The sequence below is a fragment of the Rhinoderma darwinii genome, chromosome 5, assembly GCF_050947455.1.
Source record: "Rhinoderma darwinii isolate aRhiDar2 chromosome 5, aRhiDar2.hap1, whole genome shotgun sequence".
Taxonomy (NCBI): domain Eukaryota; kingdom Metazoa; phylum Chordata; class Amphibia; order Anura; family Rhinodermatidae; genus Rhinoderma; species Rhinoderma darwinii.
The window spans coordinates 298138094-298155626 of NC_134691.1; the positions used below are offsets into that span (position 1 = coordinate 298138094).

Here is a 17533-nt window from a genome sequence, read left to right on the forward strand (position 1 = left end):
TGTTTCCATCATGTGAGCTGCAATGTCATAGTAAATACAAGAATAACGCATGATGCTTCTAGAATTATCCACGCTTTATTCCCACGTCAGTCTGTGGCTGTACTATGGTCATGTGAGGTCCATAAACAGTTCATGTTTTTATTAACAAGTGAAGTATGTTGTTTGGAACAAAAGGCAAAATGATAGTAGTGCTGAATGAAGAGGCGGAATTGTGTTATAGTGACGCTGCTGGAAAATGGAAACCGTGATTATTTGTATCCGTCGTGACCTGATCCACAGCTGAGAATCCCTATTTGTGAGGGATTTCCTGCAAATAGTTTCCAGAAACAAATGTAATTACGTTAAAACTAAAGTTTTAGGGCTCATTATGACGAGCGTGTTTCTCGTCCGTGTGACTGTCGTTAAAACAACGGCCGTCACATGGACTCGTGTATTTCAATTGGGCCGTTCACACGACTGTTTCAACAGAGCGTGTGACGGGTCCCTGAAAAATAGAACATGGCCTATTTTCTTGCGAGTCATGCATCCATCCATAGACTCTAGTCTATGGGGGATTCGTGGCAACGCGTCCCGCATGGGTGAATTTCGAGCTGAGGTTTTCCACGTCAGGTTAGCTACGATTGTGTGAATGTAGCATTACTCTGAGTTGTTTCCAAATGTAGCTTATTCTTATCTCTTATAAGACATTTTGTCCCTGCCTTTATCTCTTCATTCATAAAAAATTTTTTTTTATAGCTGACTAATAAAGGTGAAATATATTTTGTGTTAAACTGGCTTTCCACTTCACCTCTGCTGTAAACAAAACTTCCCTTTCTCTGATGACTGTCATACAATTGTCTAGTTTACAATACCCAATTTCAAACACCCTGTTAGGGAGTCTACCCCTTTTGTTAATGGGGAATCATAATTCATGTTAGGTTGACTTACCAACTTTTGGGGAACTTAAAAAGGACTAGGTCATAATGCAAAATGTTTATCCGACTTAAAGCCCGCTGTCCACCGGATTCCAGTACCGTTTTTAATGTGCTCCTGAGCCCACTCGTTCCTTGGATATGGTCCCTTGTTGTGTTGGTCAACTACAGGGAATTAGCATATAGGGTGTCAACAGGGCGTGAACACTGATTCGCCTGAGGAGGAGCCAGCTTCACAGCCTCTGACGCTGTCCAATAAGTGCGAGGCAGCGTCAGACCAGCTCTGAAGTCTTCACCTAGCATGGTCTCTCTGGCGAGATCATGCTGTGCCTAGCCGGTCTGAAGCTGCCTCGTGCTGATTGGACCTCGTCAGAGGATGTACGGTTGGCCCCACCTCCGGAAAATCAATGTAGGGCATGCCCTGATGGCTAACTACAGGGAACTAGCATATAGGCCGCCATCACAACAGGGGGAGGATATCCGGAATGGCGGGGGGGCTCGGGAGCAAAATAAACATGGTGCTGGAATCAGGGGGAGATTGGGGTTCAGGTCAGATAAACAGTTTGTGTTATATGACCTAGTGACAGGTCCTAGGGATTTTATAAGATTGAAAAAACATGGCTGTTTCTTTTCAGAAACAGCGCCACTCTTGTCCATGGGTTGTGTCCTGGATTGCAGCTTAATTCCATCGACTTGAACCAGTCATCTGTATAGCTCCACGAAGGTCTCTCATGAAAATTATGATCATGTACACTGAGCAGCGAAATGGGGGGGGGGGGGAGCTTGTTGAGGGGGAGGGTTGATTCCTCTGTGTCTATAGGTGTTTGTACATTTGTGTCAGGTCTATCATGGGAGAACTAGTTCTCTTGGTCACGTAGAGACTATAGGCCTCATTTATCAAGACTGTCTAACAGAAAAACTACCACTGTTGCCCATAGCAACCAATCACAATGCAGCTTTCATTTTACCTGAGCAGTTTAAGAAATGAAAGCTGAACTATAATTGGTTCCTAAGGGCCAGAAGGTCAGTTTCTCTGTTTTGATAAATGAGTCCTATATATCCTGGTCGGTCACTAGGACCTGCGCAATTGTAAATATTTAACCAGTCTTTTTTGGAGTCTGTAAACTCCTACAGTACATCAATAATTTGCCCGATGTATTGACTTGCAGCGGAAGAATTGTGCTCTTGTGCTTGGTTCATCAATATTCTTATTTGGATCCTGATGAATCCTGACTACGTTGTTAGCGAGTTCAGTTTTTTTTTTTTCTGTCTGACTAAGCAAAATCAATTTTGCAGTACACGTGTATTGCTAGATCTTCTGAACGAGTCTTCGTTTATGTTGGGTTCAGACAAATAGGGAATTGTTGAATGTGCGGGCTCTGTTGGTTCGCTGCCCATCTCGTGGTACCCTATTTCTGAATCTCTGAGAATTTTCTGAACTGCTTATGGTTTCGGCATGAAATACTGATCTCGGACTTGAAGAACGTAGAGATAAAAGGAAGACCTATCTTGCTCATATAAACCTATTTCATAGCCATTGGATTTTTTAGAGTGAATACAAATAAAATATTTTTCTTAGATTGCATTCACTTAGATGCTGACAAAAAATGTTCAGAGGAACATGACGTGTTATTGTTGTGCATGTCATTACCTCAGCACTTACACGTCCCAGGCGTGTTCAGAAAGAAGGTGGAATGTAACCACCGGACAGGACCGCTCTGTTACCAGCGTCTTAAGATATAAAGCCGCTCTATGCAGGTTAGAGGCGCTCACATTAGGCAAACTGGGGCTCTGCCACATCCTACAGAATATCTGTAATGGACGTTATCCAGAGCTCTACAGCCTGATGGACCCCTTACTGACCAGTGGTAATTTATAACCTCAGTGGAGGCTGCTTCTTTGTCTTTTCATCAAATTATTTACAGGTTTTTAGAAGGAAGAATTTAGAGCAATACCAAGAATCTAATTATATGGCTTCTTAACGAACATCTATTGACAGGAACAAATGGCGCAAAGGCGACATCTCTTCCACAGTAAGGCATCATTTACACGAGCGTAACATACGCGTGTGCGATGCGCGTGCTTTTCACGCGTGTCGTACGCACCTATATTACTCTATGGGGCAGGGCAGACAGTCCGTGAGTTTTGCGCAGCGTGAGTGCGCTGCGTAAAACTCACGACATTTTCTATATTTCAGCGTTTTTCGCGCATCACGCACCCATTGAAGTCAATGGATGCGTGAAAACCACTCATTCCGCATGGAAGCACTTCCGTGCGAACTGCGTGATTCGCGCAACTGCTGTCAAACTCTGAATGTAAACAGAAAAGCACCACGTGCTTTTCTGTTTACAAACATCCAAACGGAGTGTCATCATGATGGCGGCTGCGCAAAAATCACGCATCCGCGCATCATACACTGATGACACACGCAGCTGTTAAGTGCATTTTGCGCACGCAAAACGCCGCGTTTTTTGCGTGCGCAAAACGAACACGCTCGTGTAAATCAGGCCTAAAATCTGATATAAACCGGTCTGTCTAGGTTTCCTTCTAGATTTATACACTGCTGAGGCTTTGCCTACACTGTGCCATTTTGGAAATTCTGGATATTGTCTAAAAAAAAGCAAAAAAAAAAAGCCCCTCTATTCGGCTGCAGATTTGTTGCGGGTCTGCAGCAGATTTCACCCAACGCTATGCAAAGGGAAAACTCTGTAGTTTTATGTGGATTTTCTCATAGCTTTCAGGCCACCTCCATGGTGGAAAATATCCGCTACACATGCTATGATGTTTGTCACCCAGTTTCCCAGACTATTCATTACAATGACTAGAAAATATGCCCTGGCAACGGGGTTTTGCTTTCTGCCCATCATGCAGGTGGTTGTTTCTACCTAGTGCTGGATGTTGCATCCGGCTCCATCTCCCCCTGCACAACCAATCAGACTGCTCCTGCTCCGCAGACTATGCAGGCCATACAGTGTTGTGTGCTACTACCGCTTCAGCCTCCGATAGCAGAGGACCAATACATAAAACTACATGCTGCAGTACATAGCCTTCTGCCAGCAGGGGGAGGTTTTCTGTGACCACTGGAATGGAGGGAGGCACTAGTTTTAGGCTTGATGTGACTACTAGGAGAGGAGAGTGGGGCTCGAATAAGCCTGTTGTGAATACTGGAGGGGGGGGGGGGTTTACACATGTAAGGCCAGACTTGCACATCCCCGGTTTCATTGTGGACCTTGCCCTACTGCATGTCATTGCCTGCTCCTAGACCAAACAAGATAACCTAAGACAAGCAACACCGTTACAAAATAAGAAGACCTAACAGAATTATGGAAAGTATTTGTCCAGGCCTGCATAGTACTTACCTTAATAGGGTTTTCCTACAAACACATGTATCCCCCTATTTTACGAGGTGAATGGGGGACCAACAGTCCCTCGAAGTCCTCCATGAGAAGTGAGTGCTGGTGCAAATGCTTTACCAACGCTCCATTCATTTCTATGGAGCTGCTAGAGATGGCTTTCCCGGATTCATATAGAAACGAATGTAGCGCTTGTTGAGCATACGCACCAGCACTCTATTCTCGTAGAGCGTTAAAGCTACATACACCTTCGAAAGTGTTTTTTTTTTTAAGATAGCCTTTAAGTCCCCCTATCTTCTAATCACTGGGGGTCTCAGCAGTCAGACCCCCAGCGATCTCACATGTATCCCCTTTCCTGTGAATAAAGCGATACATGTGTTTTGTGGAAAAACCCCTTTAACCCCTTAATGACCGGGCCATTTTGCACGTTAATGACCAAGGATTTTTTTTTTTTTTTTTCACGGTCGCATTCCATGAGTCGTAACTCTTTTTTTATTCCGTCGACATAGCTTGTTTTTTGCGGGACGAGTTGTATTTTGTAATTGTACCATTTTTAGATGCTTATAATATATTGATTAACTTTTATTAACTTTATTTTAGGAGAGAATTGAAAATAAGCAGCTATTCCAGCATTGATTTTCACGTTATAAATTTACACCGTTTACTGTGCAGCGTAAATAACATGTTCACTTTATTCTATGGGTCGGCACGATTACGGGGATACCAAATATGTAAAGGTTTTATATGTTTTTTCTACGTTTGAACAATAAAAACCCTTTTAGAAAAAAATTACTTGTTTTTGCATCGCCGCATTCCAAGAGCCGTAACTTTTTTATTTTTCCGTCGATGTGGCCGTACGTGGGCTTGATTTTTGCAGGACAGTGTGTAGTTTTCATTAGTACTATTTTGGGGTACATAGGACTTATAGATTAACTTTTATTTTATTTTTTATGGGGGAAAAGAGAATTTTGACGATGTTTTTTGCGTTTTCTTTGGACGCCGTTCATCCGGCGGTTTAATTAATATGTTCATTTTATTGGTCAAGATGTTACGATCGCGGGGATACCATATATGTGTATGTGTGATTTGTTTTGACCGTTTTACTAAATAAAACCACTTTTTGGGCCATAAAAGTAGTTTTATTTGACTTTGGCGAATTTTTTTTCACAAACTTTAACTGTTTTACATTTTTTTTTTTTAGTCCCACCAGGGGACTTCACTATGCGATGTGCCGATCGCATATATAATGCTTTGGTATACTTCGTATACCAAAGCATTATTGCCTGTCAGTGTAAAACTGACAGGCAACCTATTAGGTCATGCCTCCGGCATCGCCTAACAGACAGATGCTGAAGACAGACCTGGGGGTCTTTGTTAGACCCCCGGCTGTCATGGAAACCCGACGGCGACCCGCGATTTGTTTGCGGGGGTGACAGAGGGAGCTCCCCCTCTGTCAAACACATTAAATGCCGCTGTCACTGTTGACAGCGGCATTTAATGGGTTAAACTGCCGGAATCGGCGCGCACTTCGATTCCGGCAGTTGCAGCAGGAGCCAGGCTGAGTATAAGGGTATGTTCACACGAGGGCGTCCGTTACGGCTGAAATTACGGGGATGTTTCAGCCTGAAAACATCCCCGTAATTTCAGCCGTAACGGCATGTGCAGGCGCTTGAACGCCGCGTCAATTACGGACGTAATTGGCGCTGCTATTCATTGGAGTCAATGAATAACGGCTCCAATTACGCCCAAAGAAGTGACAGGTCACTTCTTTGACGCGGGCGTCTATTTACGCGCCGTCATTTGACAGCGGCGCGTAAATTACGCCTCGTGTGAACAGACAAACGTCTGCCCATTGCTTTCAATGGGCAGATGTTTGTCAGCGTTATTGAGGCGCTATTTTCGGTCGCAATTCGGGGCAAAAACGCCCGATTTACGTCCATAAATAGGCCGTGTGAACATACCCTAACAGCCGTGCTCCTGCCGCTGATCGCGTGGGTACAGTGTCTGTACCCGCGCGATCACAGGACGGATATATCCGTCCTCCTGCGCGAACTAGCAGCTTCTGAGGACGGATTACGTCCTTCGGCGTTAAGGAGTTAATAGAACAACTTTTAAATATTTGTCAGTATTTCAGGTGTCTTGACCAATGAAGTGAAATTAAGATGTTTTCTACCTTTTTCACGTGTCTTGAGGATGGAAGTCCTACCTAGAGCACTCAACGTGGTATTATAATACAGATCATTTCACTCAGCTAGCGAAGACTAAACTAGCCGCCGTAGCCCAGAATAACTAGTCCATGCTGATATTACGTGCATCTATGGTAGCAAAACCATGTTAATCTCATTCATTCATCATGCTTAAAATATTTTTACCCCAATGGTTAAACTCATTTACATTAAATTGGCCACTAATGTTTTTAAACACCATTTGTAGCAAATTTGGCAACTACTGATCTGTACTTTGAAGGATTTTTGCAATAAACTAAAAAAGTTGTTGGGTCCGTGCTGAAAAGGGCTTCTTTTATGCTTTCTATGTCTACCTTTAGTACAGGTATAGTAGTTCAAAGTATTTGGATACATGTATCACTAGTGAAACCGTGTTATTTGTTACAGTACGGCTGTATTCGCACGCATAGGCAGGAAAATACTTCTTTTTTTTTTTCAGATATTGGTGTGCGGTTAGGGTCCGGGATCAACAAAAAAAGGGCCAAGGGGGTGAAATGCCTTTAAATAATAAAAGAAGCATTTCTTACCTGTTCGATACTCGGCTGCTCTGGGTCACGTTTATAAGCTATGTCAGAAGGACGTGTATCGTTTTGACATCTGGATATGTTTCTGTACTGAAAAACATTGATTTTATGTTTCTGTATTTTTAGCTCCAATATAAGTCACAGTCTGTGGTGACAAAATGATAGTTGGTATCGTTGTAATTGAAATCCCCTTATAATGGGATACCAGCATCTAGGATGTGGACATTAATGTGGGTGGTGGGTTGATTCCACACAATCCCCTATTACGACTCTGTTGTCCATGGAAAACACGCTGCAGAATAAGAAAAAACCCCATGCAATTTATGGTTTTTTTTCTTATTCTTACTAATGAAGTGCTTTCTATCCATTAGGCAGGGAGAGTTCTATGTATAGTGGGCTAATAGGGGACCCTTGCTTAGATACCAGAGTAATTAACCACATCCATTATTTATTTACTTTATTGACTGTGTACATAGCAAATTGGGTCATGCATATGAAGTAGTGAAAGGAAGATACAGCGGTGACGCCCATAGAAACCATACTGGCTCGCTTTCATGCTCGCTAGATGGACTAGTGACTGTCCGCACTGCTTTATGTTTTTATATTGTGCATATATATTGTACATTTATGTTTCCCCTAATGTTTTATGCTGTAATAATTGTATCATGAACTCTCTTTTGTAATAAGTTGTTCTGTTTTGGCCTGCAGGTAGTGGGGCAACAGCTGTGGTCCAAGCTGCGTACTGCTTCCCCAAGAAAGAAAAAGTGGCCATTAAAAGGATTAATCTAGAAAAATGTCAGACCAGCATGGATGAACTACTGGTAATGTGGATTCAACTTTTTTGCATTGATGATAGAAGCTGGACAAAATCCACGAGCCAAGTAGCCAATGTGCACCATGACTATTCGCAACATACTTTTGATTATTATTATTATTTTTTTATTGTTTCTGCCATTGTAATGGAATAAGGCTCTGTTAACGTCTGCATCTGAAGCTCCGATGGGAGCCTCCATTGCAGATCCGGTTCAAAATACCTGAAAAAATACCTGCACTATCTGTATATAGTAAAACGATGCAGACCATAACGGAAACACGATGCAGATCTGGTTTGAAAATACCGGAGGGGGGGACGGGGGACACAGCAGGCTGCACTATTGTTTCTGGTAGAATGACGGACATCATGACTGAAACCCAATGGAACTCATTAAAATCAATGGGTTCTGTTCGGCACCGTTGGTGTCCATCAACCGACGGATCTGGCACTTCTATTTTTTTCATTGTTCTGAACATGTGATGGAGCAGAACAATGGAAAATCCTGACGCAGATATGAACAAAGCCTAATACACTCATAACTGCCCTCGTGTTATTCACCTCCAAGACTTCTCGTGTGCCTCTCCCATCCTCTGGAGCTTACGACTCTCGTACTCTCCGTGCTTTTACACACAGCCAAACACTGACCTTTTCAGACAGATAATCGTCCATAGACAGAGCCACCTCTCATGCACATACTTTCTCTTACATTAAACATCTCACACTTCTTCAGTCTCCTGTCTATGCATGGTGTCCTGTAGAATGTAAGTTTATATGGGCAGTACTTTCTCTCTCTTGGACTTTATTTTGCTACAACCATTTTTATATTTGCATTGCTACTGTACATGTATTATACTTACCCCAACATTGGTCTGCAATGTAAAGCACTGCAAAATTGTAGTAAATCGTTAAATAATTAGTAAAAATAAAATGCCAGATTAGTTATTTATTTTGGTACTTAAAAGCTTTTACGACGCTAACATTTTCTGCTGTATTACTGAGTTACTCTGAATGAATTAATTTCTTAATCTTTGTCTTTATTGGTGTTCTATTTTTCAATGTTAACGGGTTGTTAGGGAAACTTGATATTGATGGCCTAAGGATAGGTCATAAATATCAGATCTGTGAAGGTCCAAATCTCGGCACCCCCATCAATCAGCTGAGCGAAGGGGCCGTGGGGCACTCTGTTCAGCACTGCATCCCCTTCATTGTGTACTGCAGCTATCTGCTACTCAATCCTATTCAAGTGAATGGGACTAAGTTGCAAAACCAGTGGCCATGGCAATCGAAAGGCGGCAACTTACACTTTTTTTTTTACGCTGATTATGACACGTTTTCTGCGTCAAAATCAGCGCCAGAAAACTCAGTGCGAACTGGGCCTTATTGTATACAATAATGTCACAGTATTTTAATAAACCCAGTGATGTCACAATACAGAGAGAAGTTATATCTCTGCAAAGGTATAATAACGGCGGTCACAGTACAGGGGTAATGACCAAAGTAAATTAACACAGAAATAATAGTCACCGTGATGTCACAATGGGATGATGTGCACAGCAATATCACAGTAAATTAATAATAAATACACAAGACCTAGGAAAGGGTTATTGCACACAGTGATGTTGCAGTATGTTAATAATGCGCACACTGATGTTACGGTATAGGAATAATAAACTCACTACATTCATAGGAAAGGGTTAATGCACACTGATGTCACTGTATGGGATTAATTCGCAAAGGGATGTCACAGGACAGGGATGATGTCACCGGTAAATGCTCTGAACACGGTTATGTTACAGCACTGAGGAAATAAACCGTAATATCATAATATAGGGGTAAAGAACACAATGGTGTCACAGTACAGAGATAATAAACACTCGGCATCTGTACGTTACACGCCTGCGGCAAAAATATCTCGATAGTGCTGTTCTTGCCATAAAAAGTACTGGAAAGCTGGACGCACCCCATTAATAGGGTATACTGGTTGTATAGCGGTATCACCTATCCAGTGGACAGGTGAAAAGTGGTTATAACTACTAGACCGAACACGTGTAGCCAGATATGGATATGATAGAAGTATTTTTGTATCCATTTGTCATTTTGAGTGGTATTCACCAAAGTCTGGTGGTTGAAATGCATGACCTGGCCCTGGAATATTTTTGGCTAAGCTATTACGGTTTTAGTAAGCCGACACTGGTTCCCAACCACCAGATTATTTGGCTCCTTTGTACAGCGGCTGGAAAGCTTCCTGTGTAAAGCTGGTCAGGGAGGGGAGTTGCCTGCGCTTTTGTTTTATAGACTCCTAGCTCTTACCGTCCCGCATGCCGTCTACATCAAATGGATTGAAGCGAATGGAATGTGATGCTGTTTATTATTCATAGGCCTTGTGATTCACGCCTGGCAGTCACTGTTTACAACTGCACGTCAAACAGCTGATTTTTCGTTTTCATTGTGTGCGTTCTGCGGCTAGGTGATTTAACCTCCTCAGTGCCGCAAGAACCAGCACCGGTTATAGTAATTCAGATAATTTTTTTATTTTATTTATTTTTTTCTCCTTTTATGACCCTATCTGAGGCAAAAAAGCTGATGCGATTTTATTATTGTTGTACGAGCACATAATATAGAATGAAAAGGTCGGTTTACAGTGGCACGGTGGTTGGTTGCATAGTATGTTTGTTCTGTCTGTGTGGTTTTGTGGGTGTCTTTTATGTGCTCCAGCTTCCTCCCACGATCCATAGATTAACTGGCAGGTGGTTCAGCTGCCCACTACATTGGATCTGCTGTGGGTGTATGTTTGCACATGTGTGTGAAGTTGCAGTGTATTCTATCATGTCGGGGACCCCTGTAGCAGAATAAACAGATACTATTTGTACAGCAGTAAAATATATGTCTGGACCATATAGTTAAGTGCTACTTTTAACTATTTTCTATGTCAGAACATACTGTAGTATTGACCCTCATGTTCTTTTTGCGTAAACCTTTTTGTATCTTTGGTTCGTGTTGATGGCAGTTCCATTGACTTCATATGGAAACCTGAGTTAATGGCCAAAGGGGGCTTGGTTGGGGTCTGTGGGCCGCTATGTTCTAGCAGTAGACGGGAACTTGACATCCAAACTTGACCAATGTTATCTTCACGTGTCCCGAGAAGATATTGGGAGTAAACTTTGCAGAACTGAAATAGTTTTTTGTTCTTGGAGTTGGTTCAGGGGTGCCAGACAGTTTCTTTGTCTGCCCAGTGGAGTTTTGTCCTAGAGCATAGAAAGCATAATAAACTCACATCTCACAAAAGTAGTTCTAATTTATCTTAAATAAAAAACAAAAACTTCACTGTGCTCTTTTGTGGAGCTTCAAAGTTCAGTTGTTTATTCTGCAGAGCGCTCCTTCTTCCTAATTCCCTAACAGGAAGTTGTTATTACTTTTTCCCATGTCAGGCAGGTCTTTGGCAAATCCTGACATGTATTGTACAAAGAATCCACGGCAGAAATACAGGCCTGACACTCAGATTTCTGCCACGGATGTGCCAGTGGACCCACACTAGGATTTGCAGGACTAATTCGGGGCTTTTCCTTGCTGAATCTGTAAAGGATAATGACCCTACTCACTTATTCTTGCGGATGATTTTTTTCCCATGATGCAGACAAAAATTTGATTCTCCAGTGTGTGAATGGCGTATGAAATACCCCATTTACTTGCGTTGGATGCGGAATTGGTAAGGATTTAAACACTGAATGCGCACACATAAATCCTCATCAAACCCTAAACGTGTGAACATAGCCTAAAGGGGGTTTTACACTGGGCAATTATCGGGTAAACGGTCGTTCATAGAACGCTTGTTGCCGATAATTGTCCTGTGTAAACAGGGCATCGATCAGCAGGTGAACGAGCAAACGCTCGTTCATCTGCTGATTTAAATCGTTTTAGAAAAGTTAAATATTTTCACTGTCGGCAGTAGGTCTCCCTGTAAACAGGGAGACGCGCTGCCGACATAATGTATGGGGACGAGTGATCGGAGTAACGACTGCTCATCCCCATACATAGCTCCTTGTGACAGAAGCAGACGAATGTCGATCAACGAGCCGTCTCGTTGATCGGCGCTTGCTGCATTGGCCAGTGTAATAGGGCCTTAACATATACAGTGAAGCGGTAACTCGGTGACGGTCACTGTGTCAACACTCCTGCTAGCATTACATTTTCCACTCCTCCCCTCTTCTTTTAGTGCCCTTCTACACTTTGCTTGACTTGTTGCTGATGCTGCTGTAATCACAGGACTTTATGAATTAGCAAGTTCCCTCTACAGACCCACAAACCGCTGTAAAATAGTCAAGTTATTTTAGCTCTTGGCTCTCCCATCTCTGTTTCTACAGCTGACATCAGCAGGGAGGAAATAAAGGGCTGCAGTAACTCAAATCTGCTCTTACTGTGCTCCATATTAAAATGAATGGAGTGTGCAGCCTTCAAGTGAATGAAGCTAATAAACCTCAAGAATCACTAATTTTTTAATTCTAGACTAGAAACATAACGAATAAATTTTTAAGTAAATCACTGTAGGTACGCTTTAAAGGTTATGTACGCTTTTGATTGTTTTTTTTTATTATTAAATATGTTTTTTGCATTTTTAAGACATTTTCAAATTGAAATTTCTTAAAGGTGTTGTCTGGGCATGGGCTACTGATTGCCTATCCTCAGGATAGGTCATTAGTATATGATTGGTGTGGGTCAGACACCCAGACCACGCATCTATCAGCTGCTCCAGCTTCCTCCAGGCTGCGGACATCCATGCTGGAAGCAGATGGCTTCGGTCACAGAATAGCGGTCGAGCTGCAGTACTGTAACTCTGCTCCTATTCAAGTGAATAGGAGCAGAGTTGCAGTTCTGTAGCATGGCAGCTGTGCAGTGTATGGAGCCATCTGCTTCTGTCTCTGAACACTCAATGCAGTGCATAACATCTGGTTCCCGGAGGCAGCCGGAACAGCTGATCGGTGCGGCTTCCAGGTGTCGGACCCCACCGGTCATATACTAATGACCTATCCTGTGGATAGGTCATCAGTAGTCCATGCCCGAATTCTACTTTGCAGGATACATAGAAGCCGTATCGTTAAAACAGCTGTAACGGTCTCTCTTAGCCGTCAGTTCAGCTCAACTGATGGCTCGGCTGAGAGCGGGTCTTGTGGGTCTCTGACACAAGATCCAGCTAATATTGATCACATTTAAGTTCAGCTGTACTGAACTGAAGGAATCGGCTGAAAGTGAATGATACAGCTTCTATGTTTACAGGATACATAGAAGCTGTATTGTAAAAAGTAAAAAAAAATTTTTTAAGTAAAAGTCAGTAAGAAACGTTCTTGGAAAAACATAAACATTGATTTAATGAAAAAAGCAAATACATTCCAAAGTGTACATAGCCTTTTAGCAACTTCTTGTTAATGTAAAAACATGTAACTCTGAAATGTGATCCAGACCTGTGCTGCGATATAATTAATGTGTAAACAGCACCTGTCCTCTGTAAAAAGCAACCACCAACGCTGCAGATTAATGCATCTGAGAAGTGTCTCGCTTTGTTTTCTTTCATGAGTTCCTACAGACCTTATGTAGACCTTTTTTGGATTGCATCTATGTACAATACCGGCTTGAATTTTTTTGGGATTGTGCCCAATAAATATCGATGCTGAGTCTCCCCAAGCAGCAGAAAAAGTGAGTGATCCATTTTTTGAATGGTATAGACCGGCTCAGCTCTGCTTTTCCTTCCTGTGGTTTGGTTGGCGTTATTCGTGCAGCTAACTTTTACCGTTTAAACATATTCTTGGTAAAAGTTAAACTTCCCATTCAATCTCCTAAATAAATATTACTAGGGATGTGTTTTGCTTGGAGTTTCACTCTTGTGAGGATCCAGCATGGTCGTTGGCACACAATCACAACTGATCCCTGTTCCCGATTTAAAGAGGATCTGTCACCACATTATAAGTGCCCTATCTTGTACATAATGTGATCGGCGCTGTAATGTAGATTACAGCAGTGTTTTTTATTTAGAAAAACGATCATTTTTGACGGAGTTATGACCTATTTTAGCTTTATGCTAATGAGTTTCTTAATAGGCAACTGGGCGTGTTTTACTTTTTGACCAAGTGGGCGTTGTACAGAGGAGTGTATGACGCTGACCAATCAGTGACCAATCAGTGTCATACACTTCTCCCCATTCATTTACACAGCACATAGCGATATAGCTATATCGCTGTGTGCAGCCACATACACACACACTAACGTTACTGCAGTGTCCTGACAATGAATATACATTACCTCCAGCCGGGACGTGATGTTTATTCAGAATCCTGACACTTCGCTAAAGTTTCTGTGAGATTTACAGCAAGGCAAGCGTAATCTCCAGAGATTACGCTGTCAACTGTCATTTAAAACGAGATTACGCTTGACTTGATGTAAATCTCACAGAAACGTTAGCGAAGTGTCAGGATTCTGAATAGACATCACGTCCTGGCTGGAGGTAATGTAGATTTATTGTCAGGACACTGCAGTAATGTTACTGTGTGTTTATGTGGCTGCACATAGTGATGTAATAAGAACGCTATCTGCTGTGTAAATGAATGGGGAGAAGTGTATGACGCTGATTAGTCACTGATTGGTCAGCGTCATACACTCCTCTGGACAACGCCCACTTGGCCAAAAAGTAAAACGCGCCAAATTGTCCATTAAGAAACTCATTAGCATAAAGCTAATTGGGTCATAACTCCGTCAAAAATAATCGTTTTTCTAAATGAAAAACACTGCTGTTATCTACATTACAGCGCCAATCACATCGTGTACAAGATAGGGCACTTATAATGTGGTGACAGAGCCTCTTTAAGGTTACTAATGCAGGGATTCTCAACAGTTCATGTTTCATTAATGGGTCATTGGTCTGTAGTCGGGTGAAAGCTTTTGTCATCTCATGGGTTAATAAGCCTTGAGCCAGTTATGGGGATTGCTCTTCCTTGCATGTGCCCTATTATCAGGTAAAAGCCAGCTGCTATTTTAGGAAAATTCTTCAGATGAGTAGTTTGATCTGTACAAGATCTGCACATGCCAGGCAGCTTTCTGGCATTATTCAGCAATGCCCATCAATGCGGAATGGAGATGAAGAATTAATCCCTCTAGTGATGGGTGAAGAGCAATGACACTATCAGAGCAGTTATGTTATGTCCCAAAAATAAGCTTTACATTACTAGGAGTAGCACGTCGCGGATCCTGTGCTCAAGCACTATATAAGATTATTTCTCGTCTTTACCTGTTCTGCTATAACAAATATTATGTCATCATTATCATAAGCGTTCACAAAGTATCTGACATCCTTCACTAAGTAGAGGAAAGTTTTGCAATAAATGTTCGGTAATTATAAATTCTATTAATGTATAAGTTAAGCCAATGCCATGGTCACTTCTAACGTTTAGCTGAGGGCTGTATAATTGCATAGTCCTGTAAACTCTTATATTCTTAGTCTGCCTGTCCTGATTCTCCACACTTTGGTAAATCTGGCTCATTCTCCTATGGATCTTTGATCAGTATAAGGACTCCCTGTAATAGGTGTGGTACCACAGAGACCTGCATGGAGGTACGCTTTAATGTACATTTTTAGAAATCTGAGCAGGTGCAATGACTAAGAAATAGGAATGCCCTGTACGAACAACAAATTTTAGGGAATAGCATTGGAGAACCGGTAAGGAAGATAATGCAGACAGACTGGTAATATATGAAATGAAATAGAGGTCACAGGAAGAGCTAAGTGGTTGCTCTTGGTATTAAAAATGAGAGACTGAGGGCCAAATGGGGGCCAGGCAGGCATTCGCAAGCCGCAGCACTAACCTAGAAAAAGTGGCGCAAACATAGAACCTCCGAATATGCTCAACTACAATCACAAGGTTTACGTCAAAGGCAACCAGAGAAGGTTTTACTGTGCTTGAAGTTAAAGAGTAACTGTCTCGTTTTTCAAAACTTTTGACCTGTCATAGTGACTTGTCTGAAGTATTGATCGGTGGGTTTCCGGATACCGAGACACCCACCGATTTGCGGAAATGAAGAGGCAGAAGCGCTCCGAGTGCAGTAATGGGATAACTTCGGCTCTCATTGTCCTTTTTTGGAATGGCAGGGCTAGATGAGAGCAGGCTCGTAGAAGTCTATGACCCCATCTTCAGCTAACACCGGCTCTTCTGGGAAAAACAAAGTTATCCCATTACAGCCGAAGGGGCACTGCACTCGGGTGGGCGTTTCTGCCCCTTGGTTTCAGCAATGGGTGGGTTGGTCTCGACACCGGGACCTTCACTGATCAAAACTTCTGATATGTGATTACTGCTACTCTTCAGGCTGGGTTTACACACACAGGTTTCTGGCCAAACCGACAAATCTTACAGATGATGAAATTGGTCTGAGTTGGCCGTTTACACAAAGATATTTTGTTAGATTGTTATCATTTCTCATCTTCCTTGTAAAATAAAACCTATTGTCTTTATGGAGGGTACAAAGGATCTCTGAAGGGCTTGCTGGAAGTTTTATAAGATAGACCAGTTGGGGAAGGAAGGCCAAAGCTTTGCAGGAAATCTGGTAGATTCAATGGGCGTGACATTGTGACTTTCCCTGAAGGTCGTTTTATACGAGAGAAGGGAATCGCCGTAGGAATGGGTTAGCCCAAAAGTTTTTCTTTGCATGATGAAGGCCCTTTCCTGTGTTTAAAAATGCATACAAAGGGTTTTGGTGGGAAATGCATTGAAGTATGTGACTACAAACTAGAGCCTCACTTTACCTATGAACTTGAGTAGGCAATTTGGACTTGTTACCATATACATTTTTTCTGTAACCATGGAAGATGTCTTCTTAAAGGGGGTTCCACAGAAATAGTTTTGTAAACTTTCCGGGAGCTGCTCTTAGATAGCGATACGATCAGCATGACTTGTAGACATTAAGCCAGATCTTCTATTTGCAGGGAAATTTAACTTCTTTTCAATAATCTCTATTTAGAATAGAATTTGATGAATTTTACAGCTATGTGCCTTTGTTATACCTGAAGGAGTTGTCCTGTTTTTTTTGTTATTTCTGCTACAGGGAGAAATATTTTCCTGATTGCTTTATCTTTATAGCTGGAAGTTGTACTTTACATGTGCTGTAATTTACAAACAAGACATTATTGAGCTGCTTCTGAGCAAAATGGATTAGTTCGATTCTGTTCATCCGTCTGACGGACTCCATTGACTCATAATGGGTTCTGTGGAGGTGTCTGTTTTGACGGGAAAAATTCCGCTGCTTGGAGACTCCTCCGAAGATGTTTACAGAGCATTTATGACTTCTTTGCATCTTCACCCTCCGAAGTCTCCCAATCCTAGATTGTATTGCTAGTGTGATTCGCCTTCATTCTTTGACTTTTTGGCCATTGAGTTGTGGCCACACTTCAGCTTTCTGCCCATCATTTTTGATTGCTGTATCAAACACTGGCTGTTTCCTAAGAATGTTACAGCAGATTTTCTGTAACAGAAATCCCTGAGTATTGCCAATGATGACTTCTATAAAAGACCGTTCAGGCTAGGTTCACACGTAGCGTAATTACTGCGGAATACTCTTCTATTTAGACTAGCAGACGGAAAATCTGCAGCGTATTCCAGTAGCAGCAAAGTCAATGAGACTAAACATGTCGTCCACATGGTGCAGAGAAGTTTGGCTCAGAAATTGACCT

At 42.1% G+C, this 17533-nt stretch overlaps 1 protein-coding gene across 2 annotated transcripts in view; it reads left to right on the forward strand.

The window, feature by feature from the left end:
• The window catches only part of OXSR1 (oxidative stress responsive kinase 1), a 132788-nt gene that overhangs the window by 60277 nt on the left and 54978 nt on the right, over positions 1-17533 (forward strand). For both annotated transcript variants that reach the window (XM_075827336.1, XM_075827335.1), the window contains one exon: positions 7722-7834. In XM_075827336.1, the coding sequence (XP_075683451.1) occupies positions 7722-7834 (113 nt within the window). The remainder of the gene's footprint in view (positions 1-7721; positions 7835-17533) is intronic.